Raw genomic sequence first — 24730 nt, 5'->3', positions numbered from 1 at the left:
CCATCCTACCAGTCTCGAGGTGACTTCTTCTGTATGTCTTTAGTTGTAGGGCTTTGGGTTCAGCAAGAACTTAGGTGATTCTCGATGATGATTGTTCTGTAGTTTAGTTGTAATTTTGATGTGGTTGTGAGAGAAGGTAAGCACAGTGTTTACCTATTGCACCATCTAGTCCAGAACTTTCAGTGGTTTTTGATTGACAAAAAGCATTAAACATGCAAATAGGTAGTATATTGATACTGTGGCCTGTCTAGCTGCTAATTTATGAACAATCTGCCCATTTTAAGTCATTTATGCTCTATTTAAAAAAGAGATTGGAACTATTAAAAACGTAAGATCTAGCTTCCATAATAATGGTGAAAGATTTAGACCAGGTAAGAAGAAAACACCACAGCTTGATGTTAAGAATATAGAACTCAGAATGGGCCATTCACAAAGAAGATTGGACACTAAAGGCAGAAAAACTAAAGAATTTGGGGAAACAGAAGGATGATGGGCAGTTTTAAGAGTCCCTTTGAAATTCAAGATCACGAATTTATGGTCATTAAAAATATGTTGAAGGTATATATGTATGGATGTTCATGATATGTTTGTTGGTAAGTGAAAAAGCAAGTTTTGAAACTGCTATATACAGTGTTTCTTACATTTAAATCTCGAATAATTTCTCCTATTTCTTCCTTGAGTGCATGATGTAGTTACATACATGCAGGAAAGACTCAATAAGTGTTTGTTATATTAACTAGAGGCTGATAAAAGCTTTGGGACTGTAAGGTTTGTAATGACAATGCTTAGTTCAAATACGTACACTTTTCCTCCTCTCAGTGTTTTGGACCACCTTTCTTTTACATAATAAGAAGCACAGTTTGGGTGCATACCCATCTGTCTCTGTCATTTTTCATGTCAATACTGCATGAATAAAATATTTTACGTTGTCTTCTAGAGTTATCATAACACGCTTTTAGAACATATATAAGACAAGTGCTTAGCTTGAAAGTATTTTTACATTCCAAAATGGTATTTATGATTATGGCTGAATCAAATTGTTTACTATTTTGGAAGAGAGCATAAAAATAACACATTGAGAAATCAATTTTAACACTTTAAAGTTAACTTTTATTTTTCCCTTCTTTGTAGGGCTTATTCCATTGGAAGCAAGATGGCTGAACTCAATACTCACGTAAATGTCAAAGAGAAGGTAAGATAAAGTTGGATGTTGGATAATGTAGTTGCTTGCTGGGAAAACCTCAATTACAATGGGAGAAGGGAAAAATGGTTTGGGGGATATATAGTAAGTTTGACACAGCTAGAAAATCGGTTAACAGAATCATAAGTAGCCTTTACTGAATGTGTATTAGGCATATTACATCCATTTTTTCATTAAAACATGGCCACAACCTCATAAATTTAATACTATTATTATTCTCAATTTGTAGAGGAGGGAACTGAAAGTCAGAGAAGTTAAGTAATTTGCCTAGATTCACATAGCTAGTAAGCGACACAGCTGGGATTTAAACCCAGCAGTGCCATTCTACAGTCATACACTTAACCCTCATAGTGGTTGCATCTAAGAGCTACACTATTATGTTATGTTTCCAGAAATGGCCTCATATAAAGATATCTAAAACCTCATATAGAGGTTGCGCTGCATAGCCTTTAAAGTTTCTTTCAGCACTGAGAGTTCATGACTCTGAAAAATCCCACCTTCTCATCATTGGTTGGAGGCCGATTGTACGTCACAGCCTTTCCGAGTCTCTGTGAAGCTTCCTCCATTTAGGATCACAGTCCCTCACTTGCCACATATGCTACCTTGCAGGGTTAGGTCTAAATGATCATAACCATATGAGACTATGGAGATAAATTTGTCCGACCCATTCATCTGGCACCAGGCAACTGATGTTTTAGAAGGGGTTTGTCCCGGGTCACTCAGCAGAGTTGGAGAGCCTGGACTAGCACACTCTTGACCTTCCACAAGGCTATCTCCACTAGTCTATAAACTACTTAAGGATGGAAGTTTGTCTTTCATCCCCTCGTATCCCCACAGTACCTAAAACACAGAGTGAAGGATGAGAGAAGTAACATTTGTGGAGTCCTTACTAGTTTTTCTTTTATTCAGCAAAGATGTATCAGATCCCTACTTTGTGCCAAACACTGTTCTAGATGCTGGAATATGGCGCCGGCCATGTGGATGAGGTCCCTGCTTCCATAGAGCTCACTTTCAGGGAGGGAAACGGAGAATAAACACAAGAACATATAGATGAATACAGTCATTTCAGACAGTGATAAATATCAAGAAGAAAGTAGGGTGACTACTTTAGACGGGTTGGTCAAGGCAGCTGTCTCGGAGGAGGTGATATTTGAGCTGAGACAAAGACAACAGGAAAGAAACACTGCACTAAGATTTGAGGGCAGAGCATTCCAGATAGAAAAAGCAAAAGCAGATAGCCCAGGTGGACTAAACTGTGTTTGAAGAGCAAGTGGTCGGGTGGCCAGAGTGTGGTAGGCAGAAGGGATGGTGATGGGAGGTGAGATCAGAGAGTATGGCAGGAGCCAGTGTCAGTAGCATATTACTGGCTCCTCACTAGTGTTCCTGAACCTCCCATGGATCTGTGGGTAAAATGCAGGGTTCCATGGACTTGGATGGAAAAAAAAATACGTTTTTCTTTACTAATGTCTAAATGAAGTTTAGCATTTCCTTCAATCATGAATGTAGGCAATGGGAAAAAAACCCTACAGTAGTAGCAAGAGTACCTGTGACTTTCACACCTAGAAATCACAGATATTACATTTGTAGCAGATATCCTGAATATTGTTTTTTCATCACTACTTCACAATTACTGTAGTTAATAGAATCTGCGCTATATTGTGTTGTTTGATGTTGATAGAGAAGCACATATATTACTGTTGCATAAATTGTTATTTCATAATATTTTAAATTTATTTCAATAGGAGTGGTTTCATTTGTAATCATACGGATTTTATTTCACGAATATTCAGACATTATTCTTAGAAGGACCCCATAGGCTTCACTAGTCTGTCAGTGGGGCTCTGTGTCCCAAAAAGTTTAGAACCTAAGACAAAGCCATGAAGGGCTTTATCCAAAGAGCAGAAGTAGCAGTTGAAAGATTTTAAGCAGAAGCCTGACTTGGAGTGATATTTTTTCAAAAGTTCATCCTGGCTCTGTCAACTACTATGGTACATATTTTTGTAAATCTTCATATTAAGTAACTTTCCTGTTTAGGGAGAACACAGAGGCTCAGCTCGAGGTAGAAGTCAAAATCAGAACAAACTTGTTACCCCAAATCTGTGGACATCGTCAAAACCAACTTCCACCAATATACAATATCTTTGGAGTCTTTTATGTGTTACCTTAAAAGTTGATACACATTTTTTATCCATTCTATTTCATAATATATTCCATGTACTATTTTAATACAAAACTTGAATACAAAACATAAAATGTTTTTAGTTACTGATCATGAAGCAAACAATAACACAAATATATGCCCCCTTTCTATCATGGCGTCATATTCTCCCTGACTCACAGCCAGAAACTCAGATGAGACTTTATTCTCCCTAGTTGCAGAAACTGAGTCCGGCACCTCAGTGCTGACCAAAGACTGGCCCCTTTCCAAATGTCTGTTGATGGATGAATTGAACACCTCCTAAAGTTGGGCTATGGGAAGGTAAAACACTTTAAACAATTAGAGTCATAGCAATTGATTCCCTGCAAATTATAAGTAGTGGACGGACCAATATGATAGGCTCAGCAGTCAAAGACAGAGTGTCTTATTCAAACAGAGGTGGCATCGAGCCAGGAAGGGGACGAAGGCTGATGTGTCAGCACACAGGCCACAGAGGTCCGGTGTGAACTCGCCATGCATTGGCTTAGGAGCCACATCCTCCACCTGTCATGACCAATGTTACATATGCATATGAAGATGAACAGTAGATAGCGGTTTCGCTGTTTCATTTGAGTAACTTATCAAAAGGTTGACATTATTTTGGAAGAGGGTGATATTTAAGTTGTAAATATTATCAATCCACATGACAATGAAAGTAGAGCTCCTCTAACTCAATTAGTAAATTCCATCTTCCTATGTCAAAAGGTTAGATTTTTCAACTCAATAAAATAAATCATAATAAACAACTGAAAATTCTGATCATTTATAATTTTACGTTGATTTATTTTAGTACATTTATTTCCTTTAGTTATTAGCTTTTATGGCCTTTATATGATTAGTTTGTTTCTCAATCTGTCACACAGAGCAATGACATTTTAGTTCTGAAAATTAAGAATAATAACAACTGTTATGTCATAAATTATAAGCTTTTAGAGATCTGAGAACAGATCTATGTAGTGTTCTTATACGATATCTAGTCAAGCACTGGGGGAAATTCAATACTCAATAAAAGCCTTAGATGAAATGAGCTCATCATTTATCTCTAGTGGGTCTACTATTGGATGAATTGAAAAGGAGTAGGTGCTTTGGTGAGGATGTCATTTCTGTCCTCCGGCAGCTTTTAACGAATGCAAAGGGAAAACTAATAACTTAAGGTTTAATATCCAAGACAACTGAAATTTATAATCGACACTCTTTGTGACTTTTATTTTAAAATATCTTTATATGATTGGATTATAACTGTGGTGATTTAAATGGAAATATTGTTGGAGCCAAAGTTCAGTCTCCTTAGTGGACATGTGTGATCAATCTCCTGTGTGATCTGACCCCCATCTACTTTTATAACTTTATCTATTGCCACTTCCCCACACACACCACACCCTGCAACACAGCAGCCATCCTGACCTCGAATGTGTCTGTCTCCAGGACTTTGCAAAGGCAGTTTCCTGTATCTGAGATGTCCTCCTCAGGGACCCACCCTTACTCGCCTCCTTTTTACAAACCTTTCAGATATCTCCTTTCTTCTTCCTTCTGCCCCATCTGAATCACTTGGACTTCCTGTATTGTCCTTTTTGCTTCAGTGGGGTTCTCTGCATTCAGCATGCAGCCATTACTCCTTCTATTGTGATCATTAGTTGTCTTTCTCCTCCTGTAAGACCGTGTGCTCCTTGGGGGCAGGGACTGGGCCTTTCAGATCATTGACCCCCAATTAGAATCAGACAAATGACTGGATACCAAATGGTGAACGTGCTTGAATAGTTAAGTTCTTTAGAGGCTGCATTTCCCATTCGTGATATTTTGCAAAATCTCAAGCGTTCTTGGAAACTGAAATATATGTTAATGGAAATGTTACCTCGTTTTAATATCATGTTTCCCCAAAAATGAGATCGAACCGGAAAATAAGCCCTAGCATGATTTTTCAGGATGACATCCCCTGAACATAAGCCCTAATGTGTCTTTTGGAGCAAAAATTAATATAAGACCCGGTCTTATTTTTGGGGAAACATGGTACTCTCTTTGCTATTAAATCAAGCAAGTTTAGATTGCTTCTAAAAACAGAAACTAAGGTTACTTAGGTGGTTCTACAGAAAAGCAGCATCTTTATGAGATGCTTATCAAATACATATGGTGTCAGGTAGATTTCATGATAATAAGTGATGTTTTTTGGTGAGTAACCTATCATATCCTGCCATATCAAAAAAAAAAAAAAATTAAGGAACAAGGAAGAAGGAAAGGAGGGAGGGAAGGAAGGAAGGAGGGGAAGAAATCCCATATCTCATTTTGTTACGGAGAAATACCAGAACAAAATTTTAGGGCTAATCATGGATCTTATATTTAGGGCATACTTACTTTCTACAGCTCTTTTCTAAACGACATATTTTTAAAGAAAGCCAGCACTAGAAAATCATAGATGAGCTAAGGATAGAACTCAAGTAGTGACTATTACATCATTTCTCATGTGAAACACTAAGGTACCAAGCTAAACTGATTTATAAAATTTTAGATATAATTCTCTACTGATAAGAAAGGGGTATTAGAACTAGCATAGACAAAATAAAATTTTTAGTTAGATTATTTCCATGCATTATTACAAATCAGTTTAAATAGAATACAATTCAGCAATAAAATTTAGTGATAGAAAGTAAAGGTGATCCCTGTGTGTAAAATGGGGTTAATGTTTGAGTGTCCAGCTATGGACTGATAACTAATTCTAAGTGATAACTAGTCCCTAAACCACCTTAGAGAACCCAGTACAATCGGGAAGTGAGCTACATGAAAAGTAAGGAAAAAGCATGGAGTTTAGAGACAGACACTGATTAGTAGCTCCCCAGTTACTAGCGAGCAGGCTGGAGCAAGTCCCTTAACTTTGCTGGGCCTCAGTTTCCTAATCTGTAGATTGGGTGTGATCATAACACCTACTTAACAGAATCATCCAATACAATAATAAATGTGGAGCTGCGTTATAAGCTCTTAATCATATAACCTCTAAAGGATCTAGAGGACCTCATCTGTTTATTTTACAATTTAAAAAGTGGAAAGGGAGCTCTAGTTAAGATAAAATATAAATTCATACAGAAATGAGATTAGAAAGAAAACAAAATTTTAAAAAGCCCAAATGAGAAAAAGAACATAAAACTGGACTTAACTTTCTCATACTTTGATAGCTGTTGCTGAGCCTCACGAAAAATAAGTGAGATTAGAAAATGTGATGCTCTGGAAATGAAGACGAGCTTAGACTATAATATCCTTGCTGAGCTGTGCCACTTACTGTGAATAGCTTTGAGAGCTGTTCACGTTGCAGAGGTAAATTGGGCTATAAACAATAATCATACAGAGTCATTAAGGTGATGGAGGAGGAACAGAAAAGGGGAGAACAACCGCTTGGCCACAGTGGGAACAGGGCTGGGTTGTCTCAACATTTCTGCCGCTGGCTGAGGTACACTGTGTCGTAGAGTCTGTCCACAGCAGGTAAGGAGATGTCCCTCTTTATTGTTATTCTTTCCCTGTAACTGCCTTGATCTGTGTTTTACAAAGGACCAAAATATAGTTCAAATCTTGATGTGGGGTACAGTATGGTCAGAAAAACCTAAGCATTTGATTGAAGAGGTTTTTAGCAGGATCAGAGAAAGTACAGAAGAAAGCCGTCATTGTGTGTCTTTAAAATATTAACTCTGTTTAATAGAGAACTCATTTCATGGAACTCGGGACAAGTTTTAATGATATGCAGTTGTTTTAAAAGACCGAACCATGCAAGCTTTGGGGCACATCTTAATTTTATAAGTTTTTAGAAGTGTTTAAGTCAGCTTAGCCCAATCGTTGGATTCAAGCAGCAAGAACATAAGCCACACACACAGCTTTCAGGTTTCACTACGGACAGGTTTTTGTCATCATTTTCTTGTAGGAAAGGGTCATTAAATTTCCCTTTCAAAGAAAGGAGAGATGTTGACAATAGTTACTGCTTAATGCTTATGTACAGAACTGCTGTTATTGTTGCTTGGCAACTAGAAGAGGTTTGACAAGGAGTCCAAAGGAGCTGAAGGGATAAATGGAAATGTCAGCATCAGTTTCAGGGGATAAGAAGAAATTTACTGTTGCAGGACTACCATCACATTGCCTTTTCCAAGCTTGACGGTTAGAAGTCAGTGTGTCTGTTCTGCTTCTCCTGCCCCCCTCTTCTTCCAGCCTTTCATTTGTAGACTCTTTTGTACTGTGGCCAAGAGGTATATATAAGGTAGATGGTTAATGCTAAAAAATACAAGAGCATGTCAAAAATTAAAACCTTTGGTAGCAGGAAAAAAGTTACCTCTGTTGTCAATCCCTTGGAATTTATGGGTGTTTTACCAATATTCTAGTAATTTCTCACCATAGTAAATTACTTTCATAGTAAATTACTCACTTTTTACAGATTAAGAAAAAAGACAGAGCTGCAGTGGTTTCTTCTCTTCTGACCCTGAGCACTAAAAGTCTGTCCAGATAAATTAGATAGGTAAATAGATAAATTGATTGATTCAGCACTTAAAAGTATGCTGCTTTTATTATTATTAAAACTACTTTTTCTCTATGATTTCTCTACAACCTGATTACAAGCTATTACAAACTCCTTATAAGCACAAATAGCCTTTTAATTTATTTGTGTATTTAATAGCTTTTATAATACTATCGTAATCTTTATGCCCCAAAATATTTGGTAGTCAATATTTAGTTAATAATCGAGCCAAGATTTTATAATGATGATTCTCATCTATTAGGAGGAAGGGAGCATTCCTTCCTATTTTGGGACAAGTATTAGAATGTTAGTGGGGAAGAGACGGGGTAATTAGAAAAAGCATATTTGTGATCATTTGAGTCCTCCAAGAAGCAGATGCCAAGATGAAATTAGATGAGCATGAGCTTTCTTGGGGGTCGCGGGAGCAGGTGAGAGCTTATACGAGAGAAACCGAGAGGAAGGAAGCGTGAGCAGGCAGGGAGAGTCTACAGACTTCCATGCAGGTTTGACATCTTTGAAAGAAGAGGGAGAAGAAAGGAAAATTGGGTAGGCAGTCTCAACTTGCAGTGCCGTTCTAAGAAAGTTGCCACAGGCTGATGGTGTGTCCTTGGGCCAAAGCTGCCGGCTGGGGGACACCCTACCCGTGTCCCTCAGAAATGAGCTTTCACTAGTACTCCACCACCTCAGTTGTTGACTGAGAACATCCTGGGGGAAGTGTGGCGTGGGTGCCAAGGCACGGGTGGACCCAGGGGATTGGCAGCTGGGCTGTCAGTCCACTGTGCTTCCCGCAGTGGGAGATTTCCATAGCTACCACAATATTTGAGAGTATAACAAATGTTATGTTTAAAAAGAAAATCAAAATACCTATTTTAGAATCCATTCACCTAAGACAAAAGCATGTGACTTATGTGTTTATTGAAGAGAATTAATAAAAATTTCAAGAACCACTGTTCTAAAGTAATTAGTAAATTAAAATACAAACTGTATTATTTCCCTTCCTTTCGTAAGCTGAGCCATACTGCCACTAATATAGTCTTCTCGGCTTCTAGGGCAAACAATGATTTCAGTAGCCTTATTTTTTTTTATCAGTGTACTTTATTTCTAATCATGTTTAAGGAAACAAAGGGACACGTTAAGTCTACTGGAAAACTATGTGTTCTTTGGTACATTGTGTAATCTCTCTGAGCTTCCATTTTCTTATCTTCCAAATGGGGTATTCACGTAGAGGATCTCCAAAACCCATTCCAACTCTAAAGTTGGATGACTCCATGGTCTGTCCCACCTCATAAGTGCCGTGCAAGACCAAAAAAGGGGACTGTGCCACGTGTCAGAGAATGCAGGTGCAGCCTTAGTCCTAACACAAAGGAGCTGCCTCAGTTGGACTGCAGTACACGACGTCTCTGTACTCAGTTTCTTGTACAAATAAAGGAGTTTAATTAAACCGCCTCAAAGGTCCTTTTACCATTCACTGGTACGGCATTTCTGTTGCCACCCTGTCTAGGGACCCTTCAGAACTCTGCTTCTCAATCCTTGAAGATAATTATCAATAAAAGTGTATTGAAATAATTATTGGGGATAATTTACATAACTTGGAGTTATTAACTTTTACTGTGGCGAGAACGTTGACATGAGATTGACTCTCGTTAAGTAGACAATACAGTATTAAATGATAGGCACAGTATTATTGTGCAGTAGTGCTCCAAAACCTAATCATCTCGGGTAACTGAAACCTTATGCCAGCTGAACAGCAACTCCTCGTTTCTTTCTCCCCGTAGCCCTTGGCAACCACCATTCTTACTCTGTGCTTCTATGAGTTTTGACTATGTGACTATTTGAGATGCCTCATATGAGTGGATTCATGCAGTATTTGTCTTGTGGCTGGCTTATTTCACTTAACAGTGTCTTCAGGGTTCATCCATGTTGTCACATATGACAGTATTTCCTTCTTAAGGCTGAATAATATTTCACTGTATATATATATATATTTTCTTCATCCACTCATCCATTGGTGGACATTTGTTAATGTTTCTTTCTTTTTTTAAAAAAAATATTTTATTGGCTCAAACTGTAATTTTAGTTGTTTGACTGAGGCTGAATGCACAAACTAGCTTTAACTCTGTTTACCACTTTTAGAGGAAAAGCAAACGAACAAACTCAACATCACTGGGAAAATAAGGTCTGGTCAATCAGATGGTAATTTTTACTGGTGTTTAAACCAGCATGCCTTTTTAAAAATTGGTCAGCCTATTAAAATAAAAAAATAGTATGTGGGTGAATAAACACACTTCCTCCAAAGAGAGAGTATGTTCCTGGTTTTTACGATGTTCAGGTGGGTCTCCTTCATTCATGCCTCAGTGAAGAAATAGCCAACGTTGATATAGTTTAGAGATTAACTTAATTCCTTTATTCTGGTATTGACTAAAAAGGGTAATTAACTCCTTTATTCTTGTATTGATTAAAGGGTATTAGTGACTTACACGTTTATGGTACTCTTTATCTGAAAAGTTCTGTGAATGAGTGAGAAAAAAAATCCACAAGAGACTGGATGTCAATAATTACCTTTCCCCTCCCCCACCCAAATGAAGACCTTAAATCCAAAGAAAAGGAGGAAAGGTTTTGACTGAATAGTCTAAATTAGAAGCAGAAGATAAATTAAAACTATCTTGCTTTTCTATCCTGATTAAAAGCAAAATGTCTTATAAAAATAACATTGCCATTTTCTGATTTCATCAGAAAAGGCATTTACCTAAGTCCTAATACTGTGTGGATATAATAGGCTGGTTGAAAACAAACTTCCAATGGCCTCAGGGGCTCACCCTGCCCTAAATTATGTGCAAGTCTAACTGGTGATTCTGGGAAAATATGAGGAAAAATCAAACACAATTATAGAAAACATGCAGATATACACTGAATATGTGCTAGCTAAATGCATGAAATGAAATGTATATTAAGCCCATTACTGGTCTCAATAGAGGTTAGAGGGGCAACTGCTACTATAGCAACTGTTATGTGTGTGTGTGTGTATATATATACACACACACACACACACACACACACACACATATATATATATATGTGTGTGTGTATATCCACATATATGTGTGTGTGTGTATCCACATAGAAACCACAGTGACCTTAGTAAGTATGCAAATATCACACTCCTTCTCTGAGTAAAACCCTTCAATGGCGTTCCCTTAGAATAACGCTCAAAATTAGAAGATGGCTTGCAGGGCCTTGCACACTTTGGCCCATGCCATTTTGATCCAAGTTCATCTAAAATCCTCTTCCTTGTAACATTTAATGATCCAACAAGCCTGAAGCTTCATTATTTTGAGTGTGCGTCTAATCCCTCAGTCCTGTCCGTTAGTAGCCGTCATATATTCTTCCTGGAACACTCCATCTCTTCTCCACTTCCCCTCTCCTGTCTTAGTCTTACCCCTCAGCCTCAATTTAAATGAATATCAATCCTTAGAAGGGACTTCCCTGACTCCCTAGATTAGGATTGGTGCCCCTGTTATGGGACCCAAAGCATCTTTACTTCCCCTTCTATAACACTCGTCAAACATCTGTCTTTTGAGACTATCAACTCCAAAGCAGGTCAGGGGTTATATTTGTCACTGAGTGCAGCTCAGCTTCTAGCACAGTGTGGACATGGTGACTGACTGAATAGATAAACTAACAACGTAGATTAAAAGACCAATATTAACTCTGAGGGAAGTTCTCGTGGCGATACTCTGGCCTCTATACTTGGCTCTGGCCCACCCACAATCCAAACCTACAATTTGGACAAGATATAGAAGATGTTAGCTAATTTTTAAAATGATACAAAATTGGAAAGAATGGTGAATGCATTCCCTGTTTTTGGTGGCAAAAAGCAAGTTTCTAAAAGATAATAACTAGCTGGAGTGATGAGTCGGAACTTACAGATTGAAATTTATCAATGATGAATGCAAAATCCTACCCTTGCATTCTAGTCACTACACAAGTATAGGACAGGGGACACCTGTCACAGAAGCAATTCAGGGCACATTAGTAGGAGAGTATGTTCCATTTGAGGCAGTAATTAATGTGGCTTCTAAGAGTGCTAATGCCATCCTTGATTCCTTTCATGGAGATGTAGGGCCCAGCCATGACAGGAAGGCCCCGCAGAGCTCTGCGCTGATCCAGCCATCTTTGCAACAGTGTGCTTCACTTACAGGACCACCTCTCAACAGGATACCCTCAAAGGAACTTGCCCAGGATGGTAAAAGCTTGGGAAGCACAGCTGATGGAAAACTGCTGGAGAGCAGAGGTTTACTACATAAAACATGGAATTCTGGGGAATACTTTATTTCCTTGAAAAAACAAGTGAAGGGCTAGTTTTTAGAAAAAAGATTGTACTTACACACCTGAAGGAGGAACCCAGGATTGGCACTAACATCCCCTTTCTGCCCACATCCTTCTTAACATCGACCCGCTCTCATCCCCTCTCTTTGGCATCTGCTCTTTGTTCTCCATTGGATCTCTCATCCCTTAGCCTCTCTCTCGTCTTCCAACTTGTTGTCCTTCTTCACAGACCACAGAGGCCTTGATCGGCTACCTTAATGATGCTCAGCCCCCATATCCCTGAGCCTTCGGATCTATCACTATGTTTCTTACGGTTTGTAACCTTGGATCATTTTCTCTGCTGCTGCTTCTGGCTTATGGAGAATCTCTAGGGAAAGCCATGCCAACTGGCTCCACGACAACTCTGTGTTTTCTACAATCACTAGTGGGCCTCCAGTCTTTCTCAGCATCCTTTCATTCATCTAGGCCACTTCCTGTCACATTCCGAAAAAGCAGCTCTAAACCTTTTTCCACTTTTTTAGCCCAAAGCGAAGTCCAGAACTCTCACATAGAGGAAATGGTTTCCTTAAATTTTCCGCTTCACAATCTCAGATTTTTATTGTATCTTCTTTGCTCTTCCTTTCTATCCTTTCCTTCCTTGTCAGAAGTCTGAGAATGAAAGAGAACCACCCCCTTCCTTTCCAAAGCTTGCTTTTTCACAAGGATTTTGATACCTTTTTTTTTTTTTCATTTCCTCTAGGACTTTGTTTCATAATTTATATCCTGTTTTTCCTCTCTTCAAATTCTTTGTCATTGCCAGCGCCTTCTCTCGGTCAGTGAACATACTCAGATACTTTGGGGAGATTAATTGTGCAGTGATTGTTTCAGATGGGTCGGGGAGAGGAGAAACCAAGCCAGGGAATCTAGTAAGAAGGCTTTTTCCAGAGTCCAGGTGAAAAGCAAAGGGAACCTGCAGTGAAAGAAAAAATGGAGAGCAGGTGAGATTCAGAAGGGATTTTGTTGTTTAGAATGACTCTTGAGTTAGTTGTTACTTATGACTTTGCCTCATTTTCCTACTGTTTTGTTAGCTCCTTGGGGGCAAAGACTGTCAGATTTATCTCACTTTCCCTCTCTAAATCTGGCTTGAATGAATGAACAGTTAGAATTCCCTCAAAGCGTGTGTGTATGTGGAGAGAGCTGCCCTCTGAAAGGTATATTATTAAAAAGCAGATAATCTGTTTCCCCGAAAATAAGACCTAGCCAGATAGTCAGCTCTAATGTGTCTTTGGGAGCAAAAATTAATATAAGACCCAGCATTATATTATATTATATTATATTATATTATATTATATTATATTATATTATATGAGACCTGGTCTTATATTTAGTAAAATAAGACCGGGTCTTATATTAATTTTTGCTCCAAAAGACATTAGAGCTGATTGTCCAGCTGGGGTTTATTTTCGGGGAAACACAGTAGTTCACGGAAAAGGAAAAGACACCTCCATATTAGGAAGAAGAAAGTAGACCTTTGTTCCTCAAATTGTGATCTTGTATTAATTTCCCATTGCTATAACAAATGGGATTTGCTGTAACAAGTCTCCACAAACGTAGTGGTTCCGAACAACACAAATTTATTACTTAACAGTTCTGGAGTTCGGAAGTCTGCATAGGTCTTATTGGGCTAAAATCAAGGTGTCAACAAGGCTACATTCCTTTTTGGAGGCTGTAGGGGAGAATTTGCTTTCTTACCTTTTTCAGCTTCTAGGAGCAGCCTGCATCTCTTGGCTCATGGTCCCCTTCTTCACACCCAGCAATGGCTGGTCAAGTCTTTCTCACATTGCATCACTCTGACACTGACTCTTTGCATCCTCCTTCCACTTATAAGGACCCTTGTGATTACATTGGGCCCACTGAGATAATCCAGGGTAATCTCTCCATCCCAAGATCAGCAGGTTAACTACCTCAATTCTATCTGCAACCTTAATTTGCCATATAACCTAACATATTCAGATTCCAGAAAACTAGGGCATGGATATCTTTGTGGGGCATTATTCTGCCTGCCACATCTTTAAACAGCATCTACATCATCTGGGAGCTTGTAGAGATGCAGAATCTCGGGCTCCACCCCGAAAGTCTGAATCAGAATCTGCATTGTAATCAGGTCCCCAGGTGATTTGAATGTACTTTAAAATTTGAGAAACCACAGCTAGAGTATCTCTAAGTCCTACTTTAAACTTCCCACGATTCTATGAAAACTGCATTTTTTCCCCCACTTTCAAATCCTTATTATCCCTTCTTATCCTGGTTTCCTGCCAAAAAAAAAGGTTAATTTTGATTTGTACCCCTGGTGTTAATTCCCAAAAAGTCAGCCACGTAGAACACAACAATACCTCATGCATATTTTCCCCCCACTGGCAAGAAGTAGATGCGAGGAAAGGCAATTAAATTATAGAATTATCCGTGATGTAAAGGTACTGGTCTGCAAAGAATATTTTCTTCCCCAAGAAGATTCAGAGGAGAACTGCCTTCATTAGTGTGAAGATAATATTAGCGGCCCAAGAAGTGAAGCAAAATGTACACAGATGAGCTCTTTTTAAGACATCTCTGAACGACTCAGCCTCAGAAATGGGACCAAAGCTGATTATAACATTCCTTTCAAAGTTGCAGGAATGGCAAACCCATCAATACCTCTGGTTCTGACTGGTATGAAAAGGAGGTTGCTGGCTGTTTGATTGCTCTCCTTATTGTAGAGGATAAGAGTAAGCTCACCTCCAAGACTTCATGCACCTCAAGGCCAGGACCAGCCATATGCATGCAGTTCCTGGGACCTAGGAGGTACTCCATACATTTGGGGCTTGAATCCTTGTTAGTACTGCGTAATCCTTTATGTTCAATTACAGAAATACACTGGGAAAATGGATAAATAAAACTGGAATACTTTAGTAACCATCTTACTAGACTTCCTACTTCCTTTTGTTCATTCAGTAGTTCATTCATTTATTCAACAAACATTTATGAATCATCTGCTGAATGCCACCCATCGTTCCAGGCCCAGTGGATATAAAGATGTGGTCCCCGTCACTCAGGAGCTCCCATCCTATGGGGGCAAAGAGTCACATAAGTAAATGTATCATTATGGCAACGTGACTGCCAGAAGAGTTACATGAACAAGGCTCTTCTCCCATCCATTATGCACATGCTAACTGGCTTTATCTTTGAAATTGTCCACTTCTCCCCTTTGCCAACTGAACTAATTATTTGGCTTTATTGTCTTTATTTTCAGCCCTTGCTACGAATGTTGCCTCTAGGCACTTGCTATTTATTCTAGAAAATGAAACCCTCTCAAACTAGTTCAGGTTAAAAAAAAAAAAAAGAGGTTATTATAAAGGTCTGGTAGGATCTCATGGGGCTTAAGAAAAGTTGAAGGAGCAGGAAAGGCAGGAAGTGAGTTAGCTCCCAAATGTCCCTGTTTTCTCCCTTCATGTTGAGTAGTCTAGGCCCCCAAGGCCAAGGATCTGATTGGCCCATTTGGCCTTTTCAGCTGGGCCACTTCCTGACCACTGTGAACATTGTCACTGTGTTCTGATTGCTTCCTTCATATCACTTTCATAGCATGAGCTGCAGTTATAGGTATTTTAATTTACATGTTTATATCTCTTTTCCTTTCTAGGTTTGGTAGTGACCATGTCTGTTTTATTATTACTATACCCAGCCACTCATACAGTACCTGATCATAGAGGGCATTTAGCGGCTTAAAAAAAAAAGAAAGAAAGAGAGGGAGAATAAAACCACGTGTTGCTAGTCACCCTCGAGATGGGTTTCCTTCTGGTACCAGTCAGCTTGCAGGAGAGGGGAGAGCTTTGGGTCTGTTGACGGCTCAGCAAGGCTGTGGAGGAAGGCTCTTAGGCAGGGTGGTATACAGAGCAATCTCCCCCGAATAAGTCTTGGCAAACACTCTAGCCACATGTTCTTTCAATTGCAAAGACATGCCAGCCTGTACACCTAGAGCAACCCATTTCCTTTGTAGCCCAATGTAAATTCTCGCACCCTTTCCTTTTTAAAATTTATTGAGCCGCTAATATATGCTAAATCAGACACTTTACATGCATCATCTCTTTTCATTTTTACGGAGCTTCTAGCAGGTAATAGCCTCATTTTACAGCTACAGAACCAAGTTTCAACAATTTAAGCAGTTCATCCAAAGTCATAGAGCTAGCACGTGGCAGAACCAAGATTTAAACACAGGTGTGTTTAATTCCAAAGTTCCTTCCATGACATTTGGCTGTCTCCTCTATGAAGTATTCTCCCTTCCTCTTGCAACTTAACTGCTCCCTTCTCTGTAGTACCACAGTACCTTGTTCCTAAAGACAGCTCAGTGTTTTTACACACTTTTGGGTACAGATGGTTCTGGCTCCAGTTCCTCGTAGGGGAGCAACTGTATCTGGTTCCCCTTCATGTCCTCAGCGCTTGTCACTTAGTAGGGGCTCAACCAATATCTGCCTGCTGGGCTGAGCTTTGGAAGGATAGACAGTTACTATGCCATTTCGTGTTTTTAAAATACTTGGGAAAGGTAAAGCAGTTGCTAAATACATGTTTTTAAAATACTTATGAGGAATACCTTACCATAAAGAAAGTAAAATTATCGCATCTTATAAATATTTTTTCCATTTCTGTTACTGAAATTTAAAGAACATACATGTATTCTCCCTACCCATATAATGTTGAGGTCGCATCACAATCAACTGAGACTCACCACTGCTATTGTGGACGGTAAATGCAGAGTGATGGGATGGTCCAAACACGCTAGTAGAATATTCCTTTGACTCAAAACAGCAGCCGGGTACACCTACAAATTGGCATTCTCTCATTCAACAAATAGTCATTACATGTACATTATTAGTCACTTGGGGTGGGCATGGTGATTATGCAAAAATATCTGAGAGGAGGCTTCTACCCTTGTGTCACTTACCATCTAGTCGGCACAGCGTGTACACACACACTTAGGATAGAAAGGAGAAGGTGTGAAGTGTTAAGAGACACCTACTCCTAAGGGCTTTAGAAATTGGAAGGAAGCAGGGAGGACTTCTGGCAGGGATGGGGGAGGACTTCATGGAACACATGGCGTTTCAGCTGGAATGTAAGATTCAGACAAGTAGGCGTATCTTGGGTCAAAGGCAAAACTCACACGGAGGTGAGGGTGAGAGGCCAACTCTGGGCTCGCGCTTGTCCATAAAGGGCAGAGCAAGAGGAGCGTTTGGAAAAGCAGGTTGGAGCCCAATTGCTGATGACCACGAATGCCAGATTGTCAAGATTTAACTTTATTCTTAAGGAGTGCAGTAAAATGGTCATGATCAGACTTGAGAAAGAGCAGTCCGGCAGCAGCCTCAGAACGAATTTTCAGGGGAGAGACTGGAAGCAAAGAGAGTGGTTATTTTATGTTTATTTGATAATACTGGGTCTTTCCTGATCACACAGCTGAGTAGGTGGACTGAAAACTTTGGTCAGAACCATTTTTGAAACTCAGACATAGTCTAAATAACTCATCAGTAAGCCAAAAAGGATTTCTAAAGAGTCATCACAAACAGGCTCAAAAAAATACACAGTGTGAATGAGTAAATCTGCTAACAGCTCTTAAACCAGACAACTCAGGTACAGAGGAGGTAGGTTAATGTAGGAAGTTGAAATCAAACAGCTTCTGAAAGCCACACTGCCTCCCTGCTTAGTGTGGGCGAAATGCCATCAGGGCGGGCCTGAGGCAGAGTGGGGCAAAAACGTGCACAGCCAGATAGAAAGCCCCAGAGAAAAGAGGATGGGAGAGATTAAAATGCTGAAGGTTACGTCAAAACAACTTTTGAGGTGCAAAAGGCAGATTTCTCCATGGCAAACTGAATATGCCAAGCCAGATTTAAAGTAGAGAAGCAAAACAGGGGGACGTGATTTGGGAAAGGTGAAGCAGTTGCTCAGTGAAGTGGTCACTAGCGGTCTGATTGTCACCCAGTAGCCTGTGCTGCTGCCTGGTTGGCCCTCCTGGACCACTCTGTTTGTGGCGTGAGAACCCTTGAGAGACGCAGTCAAGTGCAGCTTCAAACAGTGGGCTCCCACGTGAAGCTGCAGCAGCAGGCACATTGGCTTGGGCTGTGGCAGTGAAGTAAAGGCTGTGTGTCTGAAGCAGCGCCAGAAACAGCCTCTGCAAAACAGCCACTGCAGGCGTGAATTTTATGAGTTCCCCGTATGCAAACTACCATTAGTCACGCATTGATTGATCCATTCCTCCCCAAGCTTCATTTCCAAATGCAAAGGCAGCCTTTCAATACAGCTTCACTCTAACACTGCCTTTGTCATCCTTCCTTATACTTAAAGCTATTTGATAATGGGTCTTTTTGGGATATAAATGCTTAGACCTCTGTTGCATCATGAATAGTGACACTGTGAGGTTACTGTATTTTTTTTTTAAATTTTTAGATTCCTGTATTTTTATGCACACAGATGAGTACACGTGATTTCTCGATCTTTCTTAAAGACATTTTCATAGGAAAATAAATGTAGTGACTAGAAATAAGAAAGTGGAGAAACAATCCTACTCTCTTCACATTAGCTAAGTCTGGTGATTAAAGTAGAAACAGAGCTTAGCCCAGAAATTCACTAGAATTCAACATTGCTATGGAATACATCAGAATAGGCAGAAATTTTTTTTGTCCTCTTTTTTTTCTCATTTTTTAAAACTTGACATCCCTGTCTTAATTACATTCCTCTTGGAATTGTATGCAATATTCGTTGTTAGATTTGATATCAGAACTCAGTTATTGATAATTTTCTAAGGATACGCTCAGAGCTAGGATATATAAAATGACAAGGATAGATGTATACTCTATCTGACCATAGTTGTATTTTTTATTTTTTATTTTTTTTGCCTTTAAAGAGAGAGAGGAGTAGGAGAAATGTCTAAAAAAGACGTACCTGTATAAACCATGGTTTATACTACACTTTGCCTTAACATAATAAGATGGACTATGTTTTACAGCGGAGGAACTGGAAACGCATGGAACTGTTTATGTGTATTCCATAATTCTGGGTCTTTACTGATCACAGTTCTGCTGCTGGATTGAAAATTCTGGTTGAATGTAACGACAGTTGGCCCCTGAACAATGTGGGGATTAGAGATCCTGACCCCCAAGCAGTCAAAAATTCATGTGACTTTTGACTCCCCCAAAACTTAGCCACTCACAGCCTACTGTTGACTAGAAGCCTTACTGACAACATAAACAATTAACACATATTTTGTGTTACATGTATTATTTTCTATAGCCTTATAATAAACTAACCTAGAAAAAAGAAAATGTTATTGAGGAACATGGAAGAGAAAACACATTTACATTAATTATGGAAAAAAATCTGCTTATAAATAAATGGACCTACATAGTTCAAACCCATGTTGTTCAAGGGTCAACTGTGTAATGTAGTTAATATAATTAATAACTAAACATTGTATTATTTATAAGGACATGGCTGATGTGGTCATTTAAGAAATTTTGTATACTAACCACCTGTAGTGGTTTGAATGCTAGAATTTTATTTAAAAGAACTACATTAGAAGAGTAACATGTAGGGTTAAACATGACTCCAACGCACTGATAACTACAGGCCGTCGTAGTCATTGTTGCACAGACACTGTTAATAACTTTCCTGGGTTGGATGCAAATGTGTTTTTGTTCTTGTTTTTTCTTACTCCCCATCTTGGCTTCCTTTGAAAAAGAGAGGGAAATGGGGAGCTATTGGTCAAAGGGTACAAACTTACAGTTATAAGATTAACAAGTTCTGGGGATCTAATGTACAGCATGGTGACTGTAGGTAATAATACTGTATTGTGTACTTGAAAGTTGTTGAGAGTACATCTTAAAAAAAGAAACGGCAATTATGTAATGGGGTGGAGGTGTTAGCTAATGCTCTGATACTAATCATTTTGTAATACTTAAGTGTATCAAATCAACACCTGAACTTATGCAGTGTTTTATAGATACAGATGTAGATGTAGCTATAGATACAGAGCTATCTAACACAATCAATGAATAAGAAAAGACAACTTTACAAAAGGACAGTTGAGTAATGACCACAAGACCTAAATCCTTTGCACAACCTGTAGGCCCTGCATGATCGGGTTCCTGCCCACTTCTGGCCTCACCTTACCCTCTAGAAGCCTCACCCTCTGTATCCCTCCTTACTCACCTCCAGCCACTGCCTCCTCATCTGTGTCTAGCTCCTCCTTCATGAAGTTCCCTCTGCCGAAAATGCCTTTCCCCTTACTTCCCACTCATCTCTGCTCACTTGTCCTTCAGATTTCAGCCTATCTGTATAAAGGCAGGTCTCCCTTTCATGATTTTATAGGTTTTATTTCATTGTATAAGTACATATTTGTGTGATCATTTGATCATTGTGTACATTTCTCTCAAGTCTATAAATTCCAGGAAGTTTGGTGCCTTGTCATACAATAGGCATTCAAAACATATTGAATGGATTTTTAAAGAGGGAAAACAGAAAAAGTGAGAAAGAACTTAGATTTGAACAAGTTATTGTTTTTTAATATGAAGGCTAGAAAAACGAAGAAACATAAAATCTGAGAATAGAAAAAAAATCAAAGGAATCTTGAGTCACATATATACAAATACATATATTGTATTAATATTAGAGTCTTCAGCAAACCCCACATAGTTAGTATTTATGCGTGTTAAGATTCAAAACCAGGGCCGGCCTGGTGGCTCAGGCTGTTGGAGCTCCGTTCTCCTAGCTCCGAAGGCTGCTGGTTCGATTTTCACATGGGCCAGTAGGCTCTCAACCACAAGGTTACCGGTTGGACTCCCGCAAGGGATGGTGGGCTGCGCCCCCTGCGGCTGGCAGCGGCAACTGGACCTGGAGCTGAGCTGTGTCCTCCACAACTAAGACTGAAAGGACAACTTGAAGCTGAACAGCACCCTCCACAACTAAGATTGAAAGGACAACAACTTGACTTGGAAGAAAGTCCTGGAAGTACACACTGTTCCCCAATAAAGTCCTGTTCCCCTTCCCCAATAAAAATCTTAAAAAAAAAAAAGAGAGAGAGAGAGAGAGAGAGATTCAAAACCAGCTTTCCAATCTATAGTGTCAGAACCTCTACAAGTCATATACCCACGGCTTGTGCTGTTTTCTCATTACAATCTAAATACTCTTGCACACAGACCTATATTGTGAAGGCTGCCAATTTTCTAACATAATTAGAAATAGGCTATACTGCTTAATTAAATGTTCTGGTTAATAGTCACATTACACATACCATATCCATATAATACGTATGCCATGCATTTAATTACAACAAACTGCAGGTAACTCTCAAACTCAACTGGTCATAATTCACCACTGATGAAAACATTTAAAACTTGAACAGTGATTTCATGACCATCGTTGTGGATGCCACTTATCTTTGTACCATGCAGTACTTGAGTATTTGTCAGTAGCGGCTATAGTAATCCCCTTGATAGAAAGCTGAGTGAACCAGATTTTGCTAAAGTAGATGGAGCATCCTACAGTAATTGCAAGTTCTGGGAGATAAAGATCAATTCTTTCTAGTAACCCAGAAGAAAGAATACGTGCTAAATTTGACTAAGAAATACATACAGGTCATTAAAAATTGAATGTCAGCCTAATCTACTGAAATCCTTAGTTCTCATATATGAGTATGTATTTACTTTTACTGTGTTTTAAATGTTTGATTTTCAGAAGTGTGCTTGGGAACATTTTCTGTATTACAGCTTGCACTGCCATTTCAAAACTACAATGCCCCACATTTTTATATCTCTATAAACACTAATGGAATTTCCCAGCACACTTGTGTGAACCTTGAGATGACTGTTTCCACTGTGCAGATAAGAGAAGCTGAGGCATGAGGCTATTTCTGCATGTTTTCCAACAATACCTCCCCCCTTGCCCCCACCCCCGAGCCAGTGGAGGAAGAGCCTGAGACGGAAAACATCTGTGTCCTCACTGAAAACACATCTTGTGTGCATCTGGAATCTTGGAGGAGGGTAGATAACTAAACGAGAGTTGGCTTTTCACACTTGTTATTCAAGTCCTAACAAGGGGATCTTTGTAGAAATGTGTACACAGTAAAGAGGGTATCAAGGTGATTATACGGAGGAATTTTTACTGGTCTGAAATGCCATGGGTATGCTTGATGGCAAGAAGATAGATTAGTTGGCTTCTCAAGGCCTTTCTAACAGTTAGAATTCTATCCAGTGAGAAATTCGTGGATGAAAAATATTTAAAGTGTTTACATTTCAGTTTCCTTTTTTTTCCTTTACAGATCTATGCAGTTCGATCAGTTGTTCCCAACAAAAGCAATAACGAAATAGTGCTGGTGCTACAGCAGTTTGACTTTAATGTAGATAAAGCAGTGCAAGCCTTCGTAGACGGTAAGATTATATGTTCCCTGAACCTGAAGATGTTAGACCTAAATATTCCATGTGTTCTGTATGTTTTCCCTTAAATGCATTGTATACCAATTAGTTACTAATACTGTAATTCTCATAAAAATATGTTAGGCTTTAAAAACACATATACATAAGCAATAAGAGCAGAATTTAAAGTGTTTTTTTTTTTTGTCATTATAAATAAAGACTGTGGGTAGTTTCTAAATAATGCTATGAATTCCACTGTCTACCAGTCATTCCAGTTGACGAAACATGTCCTTTATTTGATGGTGTCCCTGTGAACCGACGATAATGTACTTTATTCCTAATCTCGAAAGTCTGCTCCTCAACCAGGGTAATTCTACTTGGCCTTACTAATGGAATCCTTGAACATAATGCTTTGGTAGATGGAGAGGGCTGGTTTATTCTTTAATGTCCTTAGTTTAGGATTCTGCATTTGTCTAATTAATCAGAATATCAGTTCATCTTGTCTACTTCTAAAACCCTTTTCGCTTTCTTAAAATAATTGTTTTTTAGACAGCCCGTTACCAGTGATATTATAGAATCTCAAGCCTCAGGAATATGTGTACCCTATAAATGTATGACTGCTTTACATTCACTGTAAATTATGGGGAAATTCTCCTCTCCTAATAAAATTAAACAAGTTCCATTTGTGAACAAAGATCTCCTACCTGTCCTAGGTTACCATATGTCTTCTCTCCTGGTATTAGTTTCTATTTTGTAAATATGGACTAGTTAAACCTAATCTGACAAATAAGGTCAGGGAAGACTTATCAGCTTGTTTCTCAGTTATCCTATTTATACTGTATTTGTTAAGGACGGTTTGATTTACTTATTTTCCAAGGGGTAGAATAATTTTCCTAAGTTTCTACAAGTTTAATTGCATTTCAGGTGAGCTCTTGGAACCAGGCAACATGCTCACATTCTGATGTCTGCAGCCAAGGTTTTGGGTCTTAAAATGATTATCATTCAAAATAGACCTACAAGCAGACCCATAGTGCATAGCGTTTCTGTTTTTCCCTGATTCATGGAGTAGCAGGTATAGAATCTTTACTCATAAGAAACAAATAGTAGAGACAGCAACATTAATTCAGTTTTGTAGCATTCAGTGCAATTTGTCTCAAGGAAAAAAAATTGAAAATATGCACATCCTGACTCAAATAAACTCTTTTCAGGTTTTACTTGCAAAGGTCACTCTCCTGGGGAAAAAAACTTTAGGAAGGGAAACAGATTCCTATCTTCATTTCTCCCCACCCTCACGTGGGTTGAGGCCTCCACAGAGTGACCCTGATGAAATGCACAGATGCTCCGTAACTGATACACTGTCATGAAAGTTGTTTGTATTTAAGTAGAGCATCTTGCTTGTCCTTGAAATTTTCACCTTGTCAGTGTTGGGGTCTCATTTAAAACAAAAAAACAACCTCATTGATCGCTGAGAAACTTTATGTCATTTTGGTTGGGGGGTGCCCATTGGACAACTTGTTTTAAAAAAACCCACTGAGAATCAAAAATATTTGTTAGCAATCCCGAGGCATATTACAATCACTATTTCCGAGTGGCTTAAAAAAACTCCAAGCAGTTGCAGTGTAATTAAAATTTAATAACAACAGTTTCAAAATTCTCTGTAAACATGGATATTTCTTCTTCAGAATTACTCTCTAAAAGCTCATTGTTTAAATTGCAAATAGAATTTATGTCAAAATATGAAAACTAGAGGAATAATTGAATATGGCAGTTAAATACAGGGAGCATCTCACCTTCTTCCTCTGTTTAAAAAGGACAATATTTAACTTTTTAAGACTTATAAGACTAAAGTTTAGCTACAAATAAGGACTACTCTAATGATTATTAGCCACTGGCATGACTTACGGACAAACCTAATGAAAGTGACTTCCTAAAGTTCTTCGAAAGGAAAATACTGTGAAACATTAATTCTCTAGGCAAGTTAGAGAAAAACCAGCCCGGTTATTACAAAGTCTGAAATGGAGCTTACTTTTATGTGCAGTCTTACTATTTCAAGTACATGTAACTCAAAAAGCCTAAGGGGGCATTGAACTGGAAGCTTTGAATTAGATAGGATT

General features: G+C 38.8%; 1 protein-coding gene across 6 annotated transcripts in view; it reads left to right on the top strand.

Moving 5' to 3' along the window:
• Positions 1–24730, top strand: part of SPATS2L (spermatogenesis associated serine rich 2 like) — a 160868-nt gene that overhangs the window by 83361 nt on the left and 52777 nt on the right. For all 6 annotated transcript variants that reach the window (XM_033112558.1, XM_033112560.1, XM_033112557.1 and 3 more), the window contains 2 exons: positions 1132–1192; positions 22523–22631. In XM_033112558.1, coding sequence (XP_032968449.1) covers positions 1154–1192; positions 22523–22631 — 148 coding nt within the window. In that variant the 5' untranslated portion in view covers positions 1132–1153. The remainder of the gene's footprint in view (positions 1–1131; positions 1193–22522; positions 22632–24730) is intronic.

Source organism: Rhinolophus ferrumequinum, chromosome 8, assembly GCF_004115265.2.
Source record: "Rhinolophus ferrumequinum isolate MPI-CBG mRhiFer1 chromosome 8, mRhiFer1_v1.p, whole genome shotgun sequence".
In the NCBI taxonomy this organism is placed as follows: domain Eukaryota; kingdom Metazoa; phylum Chordata; class Mammalia; order Chiroptera; family Rhinolophidae; genus Rhinolophus; species Rhinolophus ferrumequinum.
The sequence above is the reverse complement of the archived record's forward strand: the minus strand, read 5'-3'. Positions and strand labels throughout refer to the sequence as shown.